The sequence below is a fragment of the Athene noctua genome, chromosome 2 (genome assembly GCF_965140245.1).
Source record: "Athene noctua chromosome 2, bAthNoc1.hap1.1, whole genome shotgun sequence".
Classification (NCBI taxonomy): Eukaryota; Metazoa; Chordata; class Aves; order Strigiformes; family Strigidae; genus Athene; species Athene noctua.
This window is the reverse complement of record NC_134038.1, coordinates 142115679-142137640: the sequence shown is the minus strand read 5'-3', so window position 1 is coordinate 142137640 and position 21962 is coordinate 142115679. Positions and strand designations below refer to the sequence as shown.

The 21962-nt window shown below is 39.2% G+C and overlaps 1 protein-coding gene across 1 annotated transcript; it reads left to right on the top strand.

Annotated features, from left to right (window-relative positions):
- The first annotated feature begins 516 nt into the window (after nucleotides 1-516).
- On the top strand, nucleotides 517-17109 carry DAZL (deleted in azoospermia like). Its single transcript, XM_074897507.1, has 12 exons — nucleotides 517-850; nucleotides 2471-2598; nucleotides 4838-4972; nucleotides 5237-5328; nucleotides 6678-6729; nucleotides 10226-10292; nucleotides 10619-10752; nucleotides 12097-12174; nucleotides 12995-13045; nucleotides 15361-15465; nucleotides 16187-16285; nucleotides 16997-17109. The coding sequence occupies exons 1-12, from the start codon at nucleotides 517-519 to the stop codon at nucleotides 17048-17050; spliced, it is 1329 nt and encodes a 442-aa protein (XP_074753608.1). The 3' UTR covers nucleotides 17051-17109.
- Nucleotides 17110-21962: the final 4853 nt, after the last annotated feature.

Sequence of the window (21962 nt, the reverse complement as noted above, 5' to 3'; positions counted from 1 at the left end):
TTTGTTTTCTCCGAAAAGTTAGTTTTATTTTTGTTTTAAAGGCCTCGGTTTTTTTTAAGTGTGTGGGCGCTGCCTCAGCTTCAGTGAATGATGGTGAGTGTAGGGGTCGGGACGAAGGGGGGAGCCATGGTGGGCACCGAGGGAGGTGGGACGGAGGGGTGCGTTTGGATGCTGAGCCGTGGGGTGGCTTTTTGCTGGGGACTGTAGTGGCTTGCTCGGGTCCTTCTGAGGAGAGCGGAGGTGAGACTTGAGGTTTTTTTGCTTGTTGGGTGAAGAACTGGGATCCCCACAGCCGCGGTAGTGTCGCTTTGTAACGGAGCGAGGGGTGCGCCGCTGCCTGGGGTGTGCCCCTGAGGGTTACTGCCACTTTTAATAGCATGAGGATTTTAAAGTTTTAAAAGGAAGTGAGAGATTAAGCTCAAGGGAAGGAATACCGCAGCTATAAAGCCCGGGGCTTGCGGAGGAAAGTGCCAGGGCTGGCAGCCGTCGGCGCCACGGTCTGGTGAGGATTTCGCGATGGCAGGCGCTTCACACCACGAGCGGCCATTTTGTGGCGGCCCTGCCTTGCCACATGGCGCCGGGCTCTTCCCGCTCTGCGCATGGCCTGGCCGAGCGTCGCCGGCGGCCCCGTCCCCACCTTCTGACCCCATCGCCGCTTGCCATGAGGGCCAGGTCGGAACCCTCGCCCCGGGCGTCGGGGGCGTCCAGACAGCTTCCACTGCCCTCGGAGGGGCGCCTCCCCTCTGCCCGTCCCTCGCCCCCCGAGTCGCTTTGGGCGTCAACCCCCCTACTCCCGCGCCTTGCCCGGTAACGAGGCCGTCTGGCAGGCGAGGTGCGAAGCCCGCAGGACGTGAGGCGACCGCCCCGCCGGCTCCCTGACGCGCTCGCCTGAGGTTCACCCTCTGTGGTGGTTTGACTTTTTGGGTTGTCGGGTCTTTCAACCTCACAAAAAAAATGACTTCGCGTAGTGCGTTGTGGACTCCGTGTGGTCAGTAGGAGTTACTGCCTGAACTGGCACGTTGCTCCTTCAACATGCAAGTTGCTGTTTCTTCTTAAGGATTTTTTTTTTGAGAAATTGAATTTGCGACTGTAACCCAGACACTCGAGCAACACCTTTTAAGACTAGGGTGTTTTTAAAAGAAGTTAAGCCTTATAAGTCGCAGCTGTTAGCGTGCGAGCGTCTTAAGTACCTGACTGATAGCTCCACCTGCTGCCTAATGGGAAGAGCACATTGTACCGGCGGACATTTTCTTTCTTTAGGTAGTGTGTTGTCATGGTAACCGATTCCTGCGCGCAGAAAGTGCGAGACGTAAATCAGGAGTTTTAAATACTTAAATTAAAACCCAAAATGTTCAATACTTTCTCTAAACAAAGAGTGTATGAGGTCGGGGAAAGACAGGGAGAAGCCCAAGAAATCGGGGACTTATGTGACCGAAAGAAAAATGTAAGGTTTTCCTCCCTTAGATGTGCATGAAACCGAGTGATGTTTGTAACCCACTTGAGTAGCTAGGTATTTCGACCACCTGGCCCTAACGGTAGGCCTTTTCCACCTTTATTTTGCCAAAAGTCTTGACTAGCCTCGTGACTACTGTAATCAAGAGGTTAACCCAGTTTCCTGGCATCAATTTAAACGATGTTTGCAGGAATAATGCAAAGAGCAAGCTGATTAAATTTACCTTGTGATGAAAGGAAAAAATGTTATTTCAATAAAGTGAAAACCTTTGAATAAGCCCTAAGTTTCCTAATACACAGAAATTTGATTTCGAAGATACTGAGAAGGACAGACAATTTAACCCCACTTAGGGTATTTTTGAAGAGTCACTTCAGCTGATGCTGTAGTTTCGGGGTAGCCAATTATCAAGTTTAGGATTTTCCAGATTTTGAAAACTTTAGGTGGTTTAGGATTTGGACACTGATTCAGCAGCAGTGTGAGTTCTTTGTCCATACTGTATGTGAAAGTATATTGTTTACCTAATGCTACGTCAGGTAATCAAGCAACATTTTACCAATGCAGTGTGTAATTAATGTGGTTTTAGGTAGGGCAGTACGCTGTTCCAGTTGACAGAAGTTTTTGTGTTGTAGTAGTGAAGACTTGAAAAGTAACTTTGAAAGATTTTATTTCCTGTCTTCATACTGTAAGACTTAACCACGGTGCATTTTTCAACAACAGCTCTTTTTCAGGTTCTGAGAAATAAAGATATTAACAGGTCTCAAAGCTTATTTTTGATGTTGACCAATCTGTTAGAATGCCTAAGTAGCCTGTTTGCTTCCTTTGTAAAAGCATTAAATGAGTGTATTTTCGTTGAAAATTCTGTTCTGCGTTATTAGTGTGAGAAACGAATGCTGCACTTCCATGGCAGCCGAGGCCATGGATGACTGCATACCAGCAGGATCTGCGTGCCTACCCACTCTCTTGTGCTGCTTCTAGCACTTGTTGGGTGCCTCTGCTGTGAGCTGTTTCCTGTTCTAGGTTGCCAGAGAGCACGGCAAAGTGAATACTTTTTTTCTGGATCTGTTCCAGCAAACCTGGCTAGAAGAGAAGTAGAAGCCAAGTCAGGCCGGCTTAAGGTTGCTGTGGAGTTGCAGTCTCAGATTCCGGTTTAAATGCGCTTTAGCTTGGGGTGCAGCCACAGAAGTGGTCTTCTCACCTCTTGTTTTGCTTTTGCACTTGTATTCTTATACTCGCACAAGTATTTACCTAGCTGCAGAATGAGCTCGGATCAGAAGTGGATGTGTCTGAATAGTACAAAATTTTTCTCCTGTGAAATGTAAACGTAGGATTGATTTTCCTGCACGGTGATATGAAGAGTTGTTGTGGTACAATAGGAAGGAAGGGGGAGAACTACCCTCTTTCTGTTTACAGCAGAAATGTTGTATTACACAATCTTTATTGCCATGGAACAGTAGAAGTTGCTGTCTCGTAACTTCACTGGAGGGTAGAGGGTGTCCTTAGATGATAAAGGGAAAGGATCAAGTTAAAACTTCTGTTGAGAATTTGCAGTAGGAAGCATAGTTGGTAAGTAAATTGAGCATAGGCAACAGTATCTGGTGTGATGGAATCGGATTCTGTCCGGGGTGTAGCTTCATGGACTGGTTTTGAACTGACTGATGGTTTAGTGCTTCTCAGAATAGGCTAAGCTGCCTCCATCTGTGTTTCCTCTTATGCATCCACTGATCCTGAGGTGGATCTGGTGCTTGTCTGATTCAATAGTAAGCTGATTGAATTCTCTACAATAGCAGAATACTAATTGGGTGAAAAACTGCTCACTTTACATTAATCTTCCTGCCAAATTTCTTGAGCCAGCTTAATTTGAACTGACAAGTGTTAGAACTTGTGCAGAGGAGGTGCGGGCAAACCCTCTCTGGCTTTTAGTAATGGTGTGTTGTTAATTTGGTTCAGTCACACTGAAATCGTATTTGGAGGGCTGAATTCTCTTTTGGCTTCGTTTAATTGCTGGGCAAATCAAGTGCTACATGTATAATTCGGTTCTTGTAATTTTCTCATTCCCTTACTGGGTGTCCAGTTTGAATGCATACTTATCACTCACAGCTGCAGTTCAAATGTGCATTAAACATGAAAATTGTTACATTGAAAAATTGGATGCTACCTATTGCAAATTATTAGGTTTCAAAATAGCAGGTAACTTTGACTAAATCAAAGTTCAGAATATCTGAAGTAGGGATAATGCCAGACCAGTTGAATTGTAAAGAAAAGCTTATTAATGTTTCAAAGTACAGGGGGATGAGTGACACTGAACTTGTCAGGGTAGTTTATGTTCTTAGCAGCCAGGCAAAGCATGGCACATTGGTGGAACTATTCACTCAGGATAGTAGAAGACATGAGGTTCTACAGAGTTTGTGGTGGCCATGCTGCTTATGTTGTATTTTAGTTCTAAAATACACTTGTAAAACATACTTCAGACCTTACACAGAGTATGAAGTGCATGTTTGCTAGCATCAGTAACAAGAAATGGAATTGTATATGGTCTGTTCATCTGAAAAAATACTTTATTACTGTTTGTTTTAGGGACCATTGTATCTTCCTCTGCACTGAATGATTCCCTAACTCCTAGGTTGTGTCAAAATGCTTTAGGACCAAAAGGGTGTGTCTGAAGCAGGAGTGTGCAAAGCATATCGTGATTGTAGTTGCTCTATAATGTTCTTTTGTGCATGCAGTGCATGCTTCAGATTCTGCTTTGGTGCAGACAACTCAGAAACAAGTTTGTAGTCATTTATATTCCTGTTGTATTTAAACTGACAAAATCTTTTTTTCTGAGAAAATTAACAGTGTGAATATTCCATCAAGGTCTCACTTCCCTTCTTGTAGCTGACTTAGAGCACAGGTAACAAGAGTTAAACTTAAGACTGTAAGCTTACTCACATCTCAAGTATTCAAAGCTTTTGACCAGAAAGGTGATGGCATTTGTTCTGTTGGCTAATCAATTTACAGTAAATTATAAATTAAATTCTTTAAATATTATACTGCTTACATCTGAAAGGAATTCAGTAAAGTTCTGAAATGAATTATTTTGGTGTTCTTGCTGTGTGTCTGGTAGTAGCAACAGTGGTCATGAAGCTTCATATAGCCAGACCGGGCTACTTAAATTAGCCTAGGTTAGGTCTAGATTTAAATTTTTAAAGCTTCTTAAAATAATTACTTAAACTTTTTTCCAATGAACGATCTGTTTGCAGCAAGTACTTCCTTTAAGGAATTGGGAAGGTGCTTTTGAAATTCATTCTTCCAGGCTATATCTGTAGAAAGATGCAGACATTCTAGTATTTTGAAGTGTACTGTAATAATTCGACTTAAATATGTATTTGTGTTTAATTTTTTCAGTCGGCAAACATGGAGGCTCAGCGTGCAGGTGTCTCAGAGGACAATACCCCTTTGTCAACAACCAGTACAGGCTATGTTTTGCCAGAAGGAAAAATTATGCCAAACACAGTCTTTGTTGGTGGCATTGATATAAAGGTATTTATATACTTAAAATTGCTTAAGATGGGTATAGGGCACTTCAGTGGGAAGGAAATGGGAATTTAACTCCTGGGGTTTTTTATTTAATGTGTCTTTACCAATTTTAAGGTATTGCAGTGTCATGAGAGAATTTTGGAACAGGTGGGTAACTTCAGTTCTTATGGTCGTAGAAGAAGGGTTTAAAAAATGGTACTGGCTGCTTTAAATCAGTTCTACACAGTTGAATGTGTTTGAAGAAGTTTAAGACTTGGTTTCTTTTAGATGAATGAAGCAGAAATTCGGAGTTTCTTTGAACGATATGGTACTGTGAAAGAGGTGAAAGTAATCACTGACCGAACTGGAGTTTCCAGAGGGTGAGTAGAACATGAATAGTTGTTTCAGGTTGCTGCCTAGGTGGTTGTAATTCTGTCGTAGATGTTAGGAGCAGCTGCTTCGCAACACACTTGACATGCTTAAGCCTTAATGCTAGGTGCATTTTTCTGTCGTGGTAAATTAACGCTGTGAAACCTGTATATTTATATTGTTCTGTAATCTGTATAATCTTACAAAGAATAGCCTGATTTTTCTGACTTCAGTTTATCTGTTCAGGGAAAAGAGGGTTATTGCCACTTAGCCAGTGGAAACAAAGCTTGAAACTTGTATGATGCTTATGCAGACAGATGTTTCATAGGACTTTTCTGATGGCTAGAGTAGCCATCAGAAACAACAACCTGGGGGAGTTCAGGATGACTAAGAGAATGGGTAGGTGATCTATTCCAGGCAGTAGGACTGCTATCTTCTGACACTCAGGGATAAGTTAGAGAGAAAACAACCAAACTCATTTGGCTGAAGAGTGAAACTGAACAAAGTTGAAGCAAGGGAAGTTCCCGCTGGATATATAGAAGAATTCTCAATTAATTGTCTGTGGTGAAACAGATAAGGATGTGTAGGACCTTGGTTCTGGGGAAGCTCTTCCCGGTTTGAAGTTATCCCTGCTTTGAGAAGGAGGCTTTACTCTCTGGATATTTCTTCTAGCACAGTTCCTTTTCTATCATTCTATAAGCAGATCCTAAAAGGTCTTGTTTTATCTTAGGCATATGTATTAATTCATGGGCTGGAAATATGTTTTATTTCCTCATATCACTTGCTAGTCTTCATGGTGAATTCTGATGTGCCATTAGGCAGTGTATGTTCTGAGTATTAATAATGAATTGGCATACTCTATTAATTGGCACAACTGTGTTCCTATAATGCTCTGAAATTATCTTCCATTTTATGGACTAGATAAACTAGGGGGGCAGTGAAATTGAAAAACCTTCAAGGATAACTTCCCCCACTGGTACTATGTTCCTGTAATGCCTGCCTTCATCCATACTCTGTACTAAATACAAAATTGGATGATAATTCAGATCTTAAAAGGCTTTTTTTTACTTTGAGTTAGTAATATCAACAATAGTGCTCATTTTGAGTAGCTGAAATGGAAGAATAGCCCTTCTGTTTCATACTACTCTAGAATCTGGCATTCAGTTCCTTTCATCTGGCCCATTAGTATATGCTGCTGGTCAGCAGTAAATAGATTTCATGCTGAATTATAAATTCATGCCCTACTTCTGTCATGCAGTATAATGTACCTGGCATATATGCTGTTGACAGATCTTCTTCCAAATGATGCAGCTAACAGATCAAAATGTGATTATTGAATAACCTGGTTTTTCTTTTTCAGGTATGGATTTGTATCTTTCCTGGACAATGTGGATGTTCAAAAAATAGTGGAAGTAAGCTCTTTGTCTAAAATATCTGAAGAAGTTAATACATGAAGGTTGGAGATATGTTCAGGGGAAACCAAATTATGTACCCTGTAGAGTAAAGGCAAGGCCAAAAAGCAAACTTGCTGAAGTCTCTACTGGTGGGTAGAGCCTTTGTATATTTGAGAAAGAAACAAAATTAGTCTTAGCCTTGGTGTACTTGAATGTCTCATGTCATTCTGTTTCTGGTTGTTCTCATTCATTTATGTGCTTGAAAGACTCACGTGTATGTTTGGCTGCTTGCTTTCTGTATCGGATGATCATCTTTGAACCCTTGTGCTTTTGGCAGATAAATAGTCGGCATTATTACTGGGAATAACAGTAACATGGAAAACAGCATTAATTTTTTACTTTCACCTCAGCAGTTGAAGTATGTGTTTCTCTTGCAGTATTTGTGCATTTGGATGTTACCCAGAGGGCAAGTATTTTTTAAGCCTCCTAGACTGTAAGATGCAACTTGTTCACATGTCATACAGTTTTCCTGTAGTTCACACAGGAGGTAAAGGGCTAGAACTGTTATAGCTCTCCTGCTCTTAGAGTTCAGTATCAGAGAAATTTTAAATTTCGGTGCTTGCAACCAAATCTGTTATTTGGCTCCGATAGACTTCAGCAGGTCACAAACCACTGACAAAGCTTTTTGTTTTGCTATCTCCTAAAATGGAGTGGAATAACTGAAAATAATGTGTATTGAAATACTTCCCTCTGAAGTCTTTGCTTCAGAAAACTCCCATCTTCCTAGAGGATGAACAGTCTCTCACTTGCTTCTGAAGCTCTCAGATAGAGTAGATCTGGAAGACAAATCCAGATAAGTGTGCCAGGCACCATTCTAGTGTTCTGTGATATGTTCAGCTGTGTTTACTGGCTGTCCAGCTCCTTAAAGGGGAAGAGAACATGTTCAAACAAAGTGGAGAGCAGTGAAATTTAAGCGGGAGGTTCTTGATGCTTGCCAAAAAGCTTCAAAAGCTTGCTTTCTTTAACTCATGGTAAGCTGACAAAAATACTGCTGTATTTGGACTTTATATGAGATCACCTTTTTTTACCATGGGTTACAGTTATTGTACTAGATCAGTGTTGGAATGCTTGCTGTGAGGCAGCAACCTCTTTAGAGGTCTCGAGTAGCATTGTCATTTGATCCATGCTCATTGATGTTTTTCTGTGTATTTCTTCGAAACTATAAAAGTGTTCTGTATCTCTACTAATATAGGACTCACTGATGTGACTTTGTATACCAGAGGTCTTGAAAGACTTGGAGGTATATATGGTGGATTTTCTTTTCAGTGTGAATTGCAGGTGTACAGGCAGTAAATAATTGCTGCCTTGTCAGGAAGAAGCATGTCCAGATAGAAGTCATCTTACAGAGCTGTTGACTTCTGAAGGGGATGGAAAAAGGGAAAGAATGAACATCTGCATTTTAGAGCTCAAGTCATAAGCAGAGATCACCTTGCTAAGCTGTTTTGGACATTATCTGTAGTGAGTGGTCACAATGTTTTATGTAAATGAACACAATAGAGTCTCTCCATGGTTAGCACTCTAGATGCCTGTATTTATCTGCCTAGCTCTATAACTTTGTGCAACCTGAAAGTATTTTTTTGTCTGATTCCATTTGTAACTGCACTTCAGTCCATCATGAACTTGTTAGCAGTTCAGAACAGAAAGCTGCCTTCTGTTTTGAGGGGAGGTCTGTCTTCCAAGAGCTCTCATTGCTCAGGTGGAAAAGGTGGTTGCATGGTTCTGGGCACAGTATTGCAGGATCAGTTAGAAAAAAACCAAAACAAACCTGTCAAACTACTAGTCAGGGTGTTTCACCTTTTTTCCACCCATGTCTTATTTATTCTATTTTTATCAGTATGAGAAGATGATTGAAGAAGACATTTTTTTATATTATCTTTTCTGCTTATTTTGCTTATTTTTACATTGGACAATAAAGCTGCTTCTGTCTGTTCGAAGCACTTTCTTTACTAGAAATGTGAGAACAAGTTTATTGAGGTGTCTGTTGAAATTACAAACTGCATGTTTTTCTTCTGAAGCAGGCAAGTCCTTAGTGTGTGGCATGACATGATAAATCTACATAGTCTGTACCTGCATCTAATTCTGATCTTAATACTTGGTACTAAGTTTGTTAATTGGGGTAAGACAAAAATCTCCTCAGTGTAAAGCATTTATAAACATCAATGTAGCCCTCTGAACTGTAACAGTACCTAGTTTAGGTAGTCATGTATGCTATGCACATCTTCATAGGTATGTAAACATGTTTTTAGTTACCATTTTAGCAGAGGATGTGAGGTCAGACCCAAAAGTGAATTCTGTTTTGGGAGTTTTGTGTGGAGAAGTTTCTGAGCACCTGAACAAACATTAATCTGCTTAAATCCATGTATTAAAGCAGCTTTATATACTTCAGACTTAAACTGTAATCTTGTAGAGAACAGATCTTACAGGCCCTCTTCTACAGTCAGTCCAAATAAACCTAGAAGTGTAAGCATGTTGTGGTGCCATTTCAACCTACATTCATCAGTGAATGTGTTAGTTTTCAAACTCTTAAGCAGTTTCACTGAAGAACATAGAATTCAACTTCTGCAGGGAGGGAGAGTGCTTTAAATTCTTCCTGTGCTTTTGTTATGGCTCCAGATACTGTGCTGCAGAACAGTAATAAGTCACTGATCATTGAAAGTCTGGAATCCTGCCTTCTGTGTGAACTAGCATTTCGGCAGAACTTGGGAGGATGAGAAGTTACATGTGTTTCCAGCATTTGCTGACTACTGAGGAGTGCTTCCAGCCCTGTCTTGCAAGTCTTTCAGATGCTGGGTTTGGGTATTTGAGGAACATGCAGACCTTACTTCAGTTTCACTCTTTCTTGATTAGTGCTACATAGATGCTTTGGCCAGAAAAGTTCTGAAATGCCAGTGTGCTTGAATGTTCTGAAGGAATGGACTTGAAAATTTCTCTAGAGAAAATACAGTAATGTGCAGGTAAACAGTGGGGTTTACCCCTTCTGTTTCCTTTAATACTAGGTGTGCAGCTTCTAACGTGTTAAATGGGAGCGTCTTAGGAAGGTTGTGGTAAGGAAGATAAGTGATGATGCAAATGGGGTTTCAAGGGAACTATGGTCACTATGTAAATATCCTTACTGAGGCAAGAATAGTTGAAGTCTGTGTAGAAAATGAGAAGGCTGACAGTCACTACTAATACATAGTTGCAAACTACTGGTAGTGTATGTTGCTGTTGAAGCAAGTGGTGTGTAAATGGGTTTGGAAAGGCAGTAGGCAAATGAGTGCCAAGAGTGTTGCAGGAAATTAAAGGTAATAGGTGTAAGATGTTGAGGCAGGAGAGGAGGATGGAGGCTGTTGAGCCTGTATGTGAGTTGAGAATACTCTGCTGTAGAAGCAGAGTATAGTGTATAGTCTCTTTAAAATCAAACCAACCACCCACCTTGCTGATTTCCCAGTTTACACAATAACCTGTTTTTCAGTCACAAATCAACTTCCACGGCAAAAAGCTGAAACTGGGGCCAGCAATTAGAAAGCAACAAAACTTGCGTAAGTATATATAAACAAATTTCTTCATATTACAAGTATATATTAGAGTTGTTTTTAATTATATGTTAACATCCTCGCAAATCCTTTTTATCTGATGCAACATGTATATTACAGTTAAACTTCAGTTCTGAGTTTTATGACCTCACTACTTGTGTGATGTACAGTTTTGGTGGTAACTCAGTTTGGTAGCACAGTACTATACAGTTAATGTTGAGTTAAATTTGAGAGTCAAAACACTTAAGGATTTTTGCAGCTTGAATTCAGATTACTAATGAAATACATGTGAAAATGTCTTACTGCTGTATTTCTCTTTGCTTTAAAATAAGGTTCTTATGTACATCCCAGCCCATTAATCCTCAATCCTCCTGCACCACAGTTCCATAGTGTATGGGGTAATCAAAATACAGAGATAGTTGTGCAGCCTCCAGCTGTAATGAGCCCAGTAACACAGTATGTTCAGGTAAGACTGTTAATGTCAATGATTTTGAAACATAATTAATTAAATATTTTTGAAGGTGCAGGCACATACAACTTTAGTAATGTGTATTTGACACTCCAATCTTCATGTACCAGCTTGTTTTCATATTACCTTCCCCAAAAAGAAGCATCTGACTTCAAACCACTTTAAAGAATGTCAACAACCTTGGAAAATTAATTCATTGATGTGATCTCTTTTGTTATAAAACAAAGGGAGATACTTTTTATTTTGAGAATGAGAGGTGGAGCTAAGATTTAATTATGTAACAGTTCTTACAGATGCACTTCACAAATCAAATGCATCCAGATATTTAATGTGCTGCTGCCCTGTGTCAGAATAAACCATAAACTTGAAAAAATACTTTTTCTAAATATGTATGGAATCAGAACTTGGCTGTGGTACTCTGCCCCCCCCCCTTCTTGTTTCTGAACTACTATTGTGTCTTTGTAAGAATACAATGTAACAGCATCTGCTGTTAAACAGCTGTGACCAATACTGTACACCTACAGGACATCACTTGATTGGTACTTAAGCATTCTTACTGAGATGTAGGCAGAATACTTCTAGCATTGTTTTGAGTCCTATACAGTGAATAGGTGGCTTTCCAGATTATGGTCTCTTCCTGTATTAACCCTACATGATACGACGATCCATCAGGGCAATATTTGTCACACAGTGATTGTTTTGTGTATTTTTCTTAAGCAAATGAAGATGAGCAAACTGCAGTGACTTGCATAAATATTTTTTCTGAAGTAGAGCACTTGACAGTAGATCTGTTGCTGATTCTCTTGGGTCTATTGGGAGAGTGAAATAGTGTCGGAGGAACTAATTCTCTTAAATGCTGGAATGTGCCTTTATTCTCTGAAGAAGCTGAGAAGGTTCCAGGTTAACATTGTGTTAAAATGCTTGCAGTGAAGAAACGCCTGGAAACTTCAGAACTGTAATACTTAGTCTGCCTTTGGCTCCAAGAACCTGATATTCAGTCCATTACTTCATGGTAGTTGATCTGTTTCAGATCTATTTTAGAGAGTTTATGGGATGAGTTCTGAAATGACTTTAAGATCAGCTACAAGCAGATGTGGGATTTTTAGATATGTAATACAATCTCACTTCTAGAGTTTTTTAGTGCCTGAAGCTATGAAGCCCAATGGGTAATCTAGAAGGGTTGCTTTTAAATAGTAAAGCTAGTCTGAAACAGGAATTGAAGTTACAATGTGACTACATACCTCTAAAAATGTGCTTCTGGCTTTATAAATACCTTTCTAATATAATACTTTTTATCTTGCTTCAATCTTGCATTTTTTAAAAAACCTTTCATTTTTGCAGACATATCCATACAGTTCACCAGCTTTATTGATACAGCAGCAAGTTCCTGTAGGATACCAGCCAACCTACAACTATCAGGTACGTAACTTAGTAGCAGCAGAAAGGTTGGTTGATGCTTAACAAAACTTAAATGGAATAAAGTGTTAACTGGAGCCTGATCTTTCTGTGTTTCTCTTTCTGTGAGTGCTATTTCCCTTCAGCTCCTGCTTCACAGAAAAAAAAAAAAAAGTGATATTCTAATACAGTGAAAACATTTTAATAACTTAGCATACTTCTTTAGTTTATTTTTTTTTCTTAAATATGCAATGATAAGAGAACTTCCAAATTAGCAAAAGGTAGATGGATCAGCAGTACTTTTTCTCATGGGAAGGAATTTTGTGGTTTTACATGCTGTAGTGCAGGTAGTTGATGTTAGTTACTTAAAATAGAATCACTGAGTCTTACCAGACCGTAAATCCGGGATGTATATAGAGGGGATGTGCTCCTGACCTCTAAAAGTGGCACTTAGCTGATACTGATTTTTTTGAACTCAAGTGTGTGGGTAAGTCCTATTACTGAAACTAAACTAGAAGTAGTTTAGCAACTGGAAGGAACTACAGGTTTGAGAAGTTTTCAGTGTTGCTGCTGTGATTCCACTTATTTTCCTGATCTTTGGAAATATTTTTTTATTTAAAAATCTTGGAATGAGGAGAGGAGGAAGTTGAGTTTGTGGTAAGGATGACTTTGTGTTGAAGACTACATGAGGTACACATGAAAAAGCTATCTTGCTGGACAGAAGACTTCTTAACTACTGTTTAATGAAAAATCCAGACATGAAAAGTTATAAATGGTGGCTTTTAAAAAGTCTGTGTTGGAAATGAATCAATAAAAGCTGGTTCTTGTCCAATTCTTGTTTAAGGTTCAACCACAATGGCTTGCTGGGGAGCAAAGAAATTATGTTATGCCTCCGGTAAGTCTACAAAGTTAAACTTCTGGCTTCTCAATTAGCACACTGTTTTCACAGTTTAATACTTGAAGTCAAACTGCTGTGTGACTGGTTCTGTATGTAATCTGGTCTATACAAATCTGTAGCTGCTGATAAGAGTAGGTAATTGTTTCGGATTTCCTACTGACATGGTGCTTTTTCAGGGGGGCTGCCTGGCAGAACAGAACTACCTGTTTTATGGCATTACTCTGTGTTCTGGTCACAGAGTTCTGGAAATTTAACATGAATGGAATTGATTTTTCATAAAGTTGAAGGAAAAATAAGCAGTGACCTGATGCACAATCCTGTGACATCCTTAAAAGATCTGTATAATGTTACTGCTTATTGTTGCAATTTTTTTAAATTTAAAAAGCCTCAATATACTCTGCTCTGCAAGTACTAATTATTTTTTTGGCTCCTTTTAATAGCCTTTAAAATTATTTGCCAGACTACTGCAGACTGTAGATGGTGCTGAAGGCTTCTAAAGAAATTGCTTGCTTTCTGTGACTTCACACAAGAGACATCCACAAGAGAGGAGAAAATCTTATGTATTTCTTTAAGTGTTGGAACTTAAACTTGCATCTGAGGGCATTTTTAGGTTCCTTTGGGTATAATCTTGTATTTATTGAGTACAGTTCCTATTAAGCGTTTAAAAGCTGTAATACTTAATCTTCTTCTGAACAGTAGTCTTTTAAGCTAATTCCCAGCAGATGTCTGTAGAATTTGTGGAAGGTAAATGGGGAAAAATGAAGGAAATTGAACTTTGTACATGTATATTGCTGCCCACAAGCATCTGATCATATTACAACAATACTTTTATTTCTGCTCACTTTCAGTCATGAACTAAGCTTTGTTTTCAACTTCTTGGCAGAGAAGCAGCCTTTTTGTTTCCATGGATAGTCTGTGTTTTTTAGTGAGAATTACCTTTACTTAATGGGGGCATAAATAAATAGAGTTCAGAAGTCACTGAAATACTGATTACCCTGTTGACTTGAAATAATTTTTATTGACTACCATCCATGAATGTGTAGTATGTCACAACAATTAAATGGTAGCAAGCCAAAGAGTTTTTAGAGTAGGTGTGCATCATGGTTCTCATTAGACATTTTAAACCTGATTATATGAGCAGAGAATTTTTTTGGAAGTAGCTCAGTTAAGTGACTCTTAAGCATTCCTCACCAGATTCTTTGAGGACAAGCATGTAAGGAGATAGGAAACTTCATCCTTCAGACTACTGCTTTATAACTACATATTTGTTTGGTGGATAATCACAATTCCATGCATAAATGGAATGCCTACATTGTGATGAGGTCAGATATGATGATACCCTTTTTGATGGTTTGGGATGGTGCTCAGAAAAGGAATAGTGTCTGAACATTGTAGGCTTCTGCCTCTCCCAGTATTGTCAGCTTGGAATTACAGTTCTGGTGTTGAAGGGCTTTTGAGAGTGCTGGGTGGCACACCTTGTGTATAGTCACAAACAATATCCTTAAGACTGGTGTTGCAAGAAACTGAAAGCTACTGTCCTGTCTGGGTAAACCTGACTAATTTGAGGGGGGGAGGGGAAAGTTTGGCCCCTGAAAAGTGATAATACTTAACCTTGTCTTTGATCCTGGTAAAATTGTCTGTAAAAGCTGCCAATCCTCTCTGGAAGCATCTGGAAGGGTGCTTCCATAAAGAGTAACTACTTTATCAGCCTCTTTGCTATTGTAATTAAACTCTGCACTGGGTTACCACTGTACTGTAAGCAGGGAGAAGTAGGGAGAGGTTTCTTCTAAAAAAAAAAAAAATCTGTAAAATGGCTTGTGCTTTTCTAGACCATTTTACATCTTAAAAAAATTCAGTTAATTAGCATGAAGGAAGCTTCAAACAAGAAAGGAACTGTACAGAGAGAAGCAACTTCTTGGAAGGGCAGCAGTAGTAGATGTTTTGCTTCCCCTTTCATTTGATTATAGTGCTTAATTTCTTGAAGTTATGTGCTGGTTGTCTCAAATTCTCAGTGAATTCCTTCATTGATCAATATGCTTGGTGGCAAAACCCATACATGGAGGAAGTAGGTTGGGGAGCTAAATCTCAAGAGTGATTACAGTGGGCAGGAAAGATGTTAGAATACATGCTTTTTGGAAGAAAGTAGAACTGTCTTAATGGATCAAGGTATGGTATTTCCCCCACTCATGAAACTTTATCGAAAGTGTGAAGATAAAGTTGGCATACTTATGGATAGGTGAGGACCAGTGACAACACAACTGTGTGCATTTTCCTAGTGTTACTGAAATACTGCAATATTAAAAAAATTACAGGTTTATACTTCAGTAAGCTATCACTGCACTGAGGATCCAGAATTTATACAGACAGAATGTGCTGTTCCAGAGCCTGCACAGTCGTCTGCCAACAGTCCACAAAAGGTAAGTGCTTTCTCAAAACTAATGCTTTTTGTCGATCCTATTCCCAGAAGTTTGCATATGTGGTTTAGTAAAGAGGGCCTCTGACAGGTCTCCTAGAAATTAAGGTTGCAGTTGCTGTATTAAACAGTTTGCTCCATCTACTGTATCTTTCTGTGTACAACGTCAGAAGCTTCACATTTTGTTGAAACTATTAGTGCTTGTCTGTAGTGCTGAGGGCTGTATAAAATGCATGTTCTGCTTTAAGTATAATAATGTTTTTAAGTGACAAGGCTTTCCTTAGTCTGAGAATTACAGGGGAAATTGCAGGTACTGAAAAAGCTGGTTAGGTAGTGCTGCCTGCTATCTCTCAGATTTATTTTAAGCTTCAAGCCTATGAATTGGTAACACTTTATTCCCTTGTTCGCTTTCTTTTGTGGAAGGTGATCCCAGTTTGGTCAGCAGTTTGCACTGAATTCAATTTTGAAAGGAGACTTCCTTTTTCAGCTGTCACCCTATTCCACAACTGAACTGAGATGTCACTGTTAGAATCGTTATGTTGTAACATCTAAGGGTATTAATGAGTTACCAGCATTAAAAGATAAAAAAAGACCAAGAGCTCAGAAAACATAAATAAGGCAGTTGAGAGGAATCCTGAATGCAAAGTAAACAGTGACACCCACACTGCTGGTAGTGGGCTAACTAAGAAAATCAGTATTGTTGTAGATGTATAACTGTATTTCAGAAGTCTGTGGACAGAAGCATACAAACAGTAGTATCCTGTCTGTTTAATCCCGAGAGCCGCCTGAGGAACACCTTTGTATCGCAGGAAGACTACTTTAAGGTATGTAGTGAAAGCAAAATCATATCCTAAACCACAGCTGACCTTCAACTTGTTCACCTGCAAGATATCATAAAGATTAAGGGTTTCATATCTAGAATGCCATTTGAATTTTTTTCTTGTACCTGCTCTGGGATGTATGGGTTCAGCTCTGAGTGGATTTAATCAAGACTGCATAAAAAATTGCTTAACAGTCAACTCACACTTAAGAGCATGAGGCTTGCTGATCCTTCCTCAATGACAATTTTTGAAAGGACAGTGGGTTACTCCCCAGTTTGGATGGAGGATGTTGAGTTTGAGCCTTTTTGTAGTCTTTACACCAGTTAAGTACCCACTGTGGATGGTAGCTCTTCATACTTTGTGTAAATGCCTATGCTTTAACCAATAAACTACTCCATGCTGGTAGCAGGTCATCATATTTTTGCTGTGTGTGTCTTCAGTCTTTGTAGAATTGCAGTTTCTGATGCTGTTCCAAGTGATGTTTAATTTCTGTTGTTTATTAATCTTATAAGACTGCTGTTTTTTAAAAGGACAGACGCATGAACTAGGCACATATACTCTGAAACAGGAATACAGAAGCTGTATTTATCAGTTTTGGAGGGGGGTAAATTAGTGCAGAATGTCTTGAGATACTTTTCATGAAACTTCAGTTGCTTTATTCCAATCATTATCTATAAAAAATTGTCTTCCATCTTTTCTCCTGTGTCAATCTAGGAGAGGAAGGTGCATCACTTCAGAAGAGGAAGAGCAGTACTCAAAAGTGTTTGAACAAAGACTTTAAGAGTATCTGAATTGATTAATTTGATGTTACTACAGTTCAGTTGAGCAATGTATGCAGTATAACCTTTTTCAGAATGTTGCTTCCAGTTGAAGTTTGTGTTCCTGTTCTACCTGTTTCAATAGTTGTTTTTGCTTGAGTAGCTTGAAGTTTAAAGTTAAAAGTTGACAAACTTCCAGGTTTTATTAATTGTTTGCATGTTTCTGCTGGTAACTGGAATGTTAAAAGAGTTTTTATGTAGGAAAAACACATTGTTTTTGATGCATGTGGATTTTCTTCTGAGCTTTAAGGTACAGTTTGTATGTTACACTGAGTTTTTCTTAAACCACAATTTGACTAATACTGACCAGTTACCTCTTGAAGTTTAAAAATGGAAGCAGTTATTTGCCCAAGAGTTTGTATTTTACAACTGAGCTCTCAATGTCTTCTGTTCCACTGATTAAGTTGTAACTTAGCTGAAGCCCTTAAGTCCTGGTTGTCTTTGGACTACCTAATCAATGTGGTTACGTTCCCGAATGACAGTTGATGTACCTACAGTCGTGAGCATTTATTAGTTTTGGGAAAGTAATTAAGAGAACCCTAAAATTCCTATATGTAATTTAAGATGCACGAATTAGCTGTATTGGCTACTCAGTAGAGTACACTTTTTACTTGAAAAATTTTAGCAACACCTGTATGTTAAAATTGTGAGAGGAAATACTGCCTTTAAAATATGCCTTAATGTCATGCAAACAGTTAATCAAAGAATATCTGTAAGCCTATTTTAATAATTATGTAGATTTTAGTCATGTAATTTGAAAGAAATTTTTATTTTGACTTGGTTTCCCAGATTTCTGGTGACATGCTAGTATAATAACTAGAGTTAATTTTAAACTATCTTGAAAAAAGACTTGGAGCATAATAAAGATTTGTTGACGCTATTAAAAATGTATTGCCCTGTATGAGAATTCCAATTTTGTAGCAACAAACGTCATTTTCTTGTTACCAGCTGCAGTTTTGAAAGAGTAGAACTGAGAACTGTATTCAGTCTTGCATGTTGGGTCCTAGTCTGCTTTTCTCATCCTACTCCAACACCTCAATTTCTTCAGACAAAAAAGGACATGATGCCTCACTTGTTGAGGATGTATACATGAGTTTGAATAAGATTGTATGTTCTGCTGCAGATTTCCAGAAGGTTTAGAAGTAGTAATGGCTAGGAAAAGACTTGCCCAGAAGTAGATGTTAGTGAAATGTATACAAGGGAACTGAGCTGTTGCAGGCCTGGACATCTAAGGGAATATGGCTGCAGCATGGAAAATATTCAAGGCCTGCTTGGGAGTGCTCTGGATGAAACTTGATTTAGGGGGCAGGGGGAGAATAGAAATGATTATAGGTTTTGAGCCCCTTTATGCAGAGTTGTACTGATGTTCTGATAATATTAACAGCTTTGCTTTTTCAGGTCAGTTTACCTTTCCTCTGCTCAGACTGTTCTGCATGTACCTAAACAGCCTACTCAGGCTGTTAAAGCCATGATGTCAGTTTATTGATAAAGGTAATTGTTTCTTTGCAAATGCAGATTTCATTTTGGCTTAATGTTGTAGTTGGCTTGATTGCCCTGGGATGTATTTGAGGCTTTATTTGAGCTGTAAGAAAACACAAAGTGCCTGTGTGTACTTCTCATTGAAGAGTCAACACCAAAAGAAGAGATAAAACAAGATATCTACATAGAGTGCATATTTTATGTTTATTTGACCAAGTGTTACCCATAGGACCATCTGGTGAGTGAGTTGATTGTTCAGTATGTTTGAAATGGTGGTGCTAGATAGGAACTGTTCTTGCAAGCATGCTGAGAAGGCTTATCACAGTGAAATGCATAGCCTAGGCCTTATGAGCACCATTTATTTTCTCTTCCATTAGATGATGTTGTGCTGGTTTAGTTAGCCATTTCTCACCCTAAGGAAACTTAGGTTTTTTATTCCCATCTGGGAATTGTACATCTTGTGTCATAGCCAGTAAAAGTAACAAGTTATAACTAAGGACATGCATTTTTAATGTTCTTTTGAAGTACCCTATAAGCGTAACACAGAAACGGTAGGTAAATCTCTTTTGTGTTGCTTTCAGAAAGTTGAAACATCTGTTTAATATGGCTGTAGCTGAAGGCATTTCCAAAATAGGTGCACAATTGGAGCTTCTTGTAAATTTGTACCTCTTGTATTATCAAATCAAGTGGACTGTGTTAGTTGTGAGCTAGTAAGGAGTTCTTATGGATCTGCCTTTGCTTGCACAGAGTACATACAGTCTCTGTGGGACCCAAAAGCATGCAAGTCTCCTGTAAATAGTAATAAAGGTTTTTTGTCAAAAGAAAAATGATTAAGACAAGATAAATATATTAAATTCTTGCCTTTACGTGATATTATAGAATGACACTTGGCTTGTTTTATAGTTCTTTACCTGAAGTGTCCCAGTGAGCTTTTTGGTGCTGTGGCCTTTTCATACTGTGTTCACTAGCCTTGCCACCTGACAGAATTATTCTTGGAATAAGACAGCCAGCCAGATGGTATTCTTGGATCTCCATTAGAATGATTGTCTGGCACAGACACTAATTCCCTGTCAAAATGGAAATATTTTTTCCTTCTAGGTATTTGTGTGCTAAACCAAGATGCTGAATTCTGTCTTATGAGAAGGTGATCTTATCCTTGAAGGCTACAATGAAACAAAAGGCTATTCCCTTAGCTGTATTTCACAGGGTTTTCTTTTGCATACCTTAATGGAACGGATTTTTGAAGTCCTTTAAAGGTATGCAGTCTCTATTTCTTACAGGAATGACTTAGTAGACCAGTATTTTAGGATAGATGTGTAATTTAAAAGCTTGAATGTTTGCAACTTACAATGTAACTGAGAAAGTTTAAAAAAAAGATGATTTCATGCTATAAAGAGGAACTATCAAAGCTTTTTCAGATAGAACCTACATCTCAAGAAAAAGCTTAAGTAGCTTTACAATGTAGATGAATTCTTTTATTTTTCTACTCTGAGGTGAATAGCACTTTAAAGTTTCATGAAGGGGTGTGGAGAGAGAAGGGGAACACTTTCACTGTAACTCTTTTCTTTAAGATGGCACTAGTTGAGGTTACAAAGGCCTTTGTATTGTTCCAGTGACTGTTGTGGCTTTAGTGACTGAACACAAAATTTTTTTCTAGTAGATCTGGAGTGAATGTCTGTGTACTTGGTGCTCAAGACAAACATGAAAAAGGGTTGTTCATTCTTTTAGCTTAAGGTAGGGAGGTTCTAGTATGTACAATAATGAGGAGGACAGGTTTTACATTTCAAGATACGTTGCTCTAAAATATGATGTCAGAGCTGAAAATAAGGATCTTTATTCATACAGTAACTGTTTAGGACTAGGACCATAATTAAAATCACAAAACCTCTCTGAAAACCCCTGAATACATAGTCCAGTAAAGATACATGCTGTAATCAGTCAGTATGTTCCTGATACAGTGGAATATTAGAGGTACTACTTGTAAGATGGTATTTTACCTGTGGGTCTGCAGTACTCTTCTACACTTCTTGGGGTGTGTTTGTAGTCATGCCCTGTTAAGGTTTTACCTGTTAAACTGTTTCTATTGGTACTTATGTAGTCAGGTGTTCAAATTTCAATGTATTGTTTGAACTGTCAAGGAGGCTGATTTTTCTCTTCCCCTACCCAGTTCAAGGTAAGTCTGACTTTATCCACTAATGCTTTCTGTCTTAAATTTAGAGGAATATTGCTGTGCTCAGTAGTGCCTTTTTTTGGCTAGGACAAACAACCAAATGTTTTTCCCCTTTATTTGTGCTGGTTCTTTTAGTACACCATGAATGAGTGTTCAAGGAGTTCTTAGACTTCTTGTGAAGTCTTCCTAGAACAATTTAGGACTAGAACCACCAGTTAATAGAGGTTGTTCACTTTTTTCCCTGGGAGAAATTGGTGCTTAGAACTGTAAAATCATAGAATGGTTTGGATTGGAAGGGACCGTTAAAGGTCTTCAGTCCAACCCCCTTGCCATGGGCAGAGATACCTTCCACTAGATCAGGTTGCTCAAAGCCCCGTCCAACCTGGCTTGTTTGGGGGATAGGGCATCCCCATGTTTCCAGGGAGGGGGCATCCACAACTTCTCTGGGCAACCTGTTCCAGTGTTTCACCACCCTTGCAGTAAAGAACTTTCTCCTTTATATCTAATCTAAATTACCCTCTTCTAGTTTAAAACCATTACCCCTCATCCTACTTATACACCCCCTGATAAGAGTCCCTCCCCATCTCTCCTGTAGCCCCTTTAAGTACTGGAAGGCCGCTATAAGGTCTCCTTGGAGCCTTCTCTTCTCCAGGCTGAACAACCCCAGCTCTCTCAGCCTGTCCTCACAGGGGAGGTGTTCCAGCCCCCTGGTCATTCTTGTGGCCTCCTCTGGACCTGCTTCAGCAGGTCTGTGTCTTGCCTGTGCTTGAGGACTCCAGAGCTGGACACAGCACTCCAGATAGGGTCTCACTAGAGTGGCGTAAAGGGGGAGAATCGCCTCTCTCAAAGTTTTGGTCTGTAGCAGTTCATGTGGTCATATGTGATTGAGCTGTGCAGCCATACAGTTCTTGCCATAGGTTGGCTTTAAACTGATGTAGAAAGCAGTTAAATGATTAAAACAGGACTGATGGCTCCTGTGCATCATGACAAGCATGATAAATGCCTTTCTTAAAATATGCAAAGGGGGATCCTGCATGCATGTGGTGGAGTAATTTTTTAGGAATGCTTGTAATTGGGATGGGTGCACACTTCTACCTCTGACTTTCAGGAGGATATTAAGGCAGGTAACAGAATATGTGTTGGTCAGAGTCCATATGCTACATCATAGAGTAATTTAGGTTGAAAAGGACCTTTAAGATCGAGTCCAGCTGTA

What these genes read in the sequence shown, in the direction of transcription:
- DAZL (XM_074897507.1), top strand. Translation starts at nt 517, where the DNA reads ATGGCAGGCGCTTCACACCACGAGCGGCCATTTTGTGGCGGCCCTGCC. An exon ending in AGTTGCAGTCTCAGATTCCG is followed by an intron (nt 2,599 to 4,837) that starts GTTTAAATGCGC and finishes TAATTTTTTCAG; the next exon opens with TCGGCAAACATGGAGGCTCA. An exon ending in CTGCCAACAGTCCACAAAAG is followed by an intron (nt 15,466 to 16,186) that starts GTAAGTGCTTTC and finishes ACTGTATTTCAG; the next exon opens with AAGTCTGTGGACAGAAGCAT.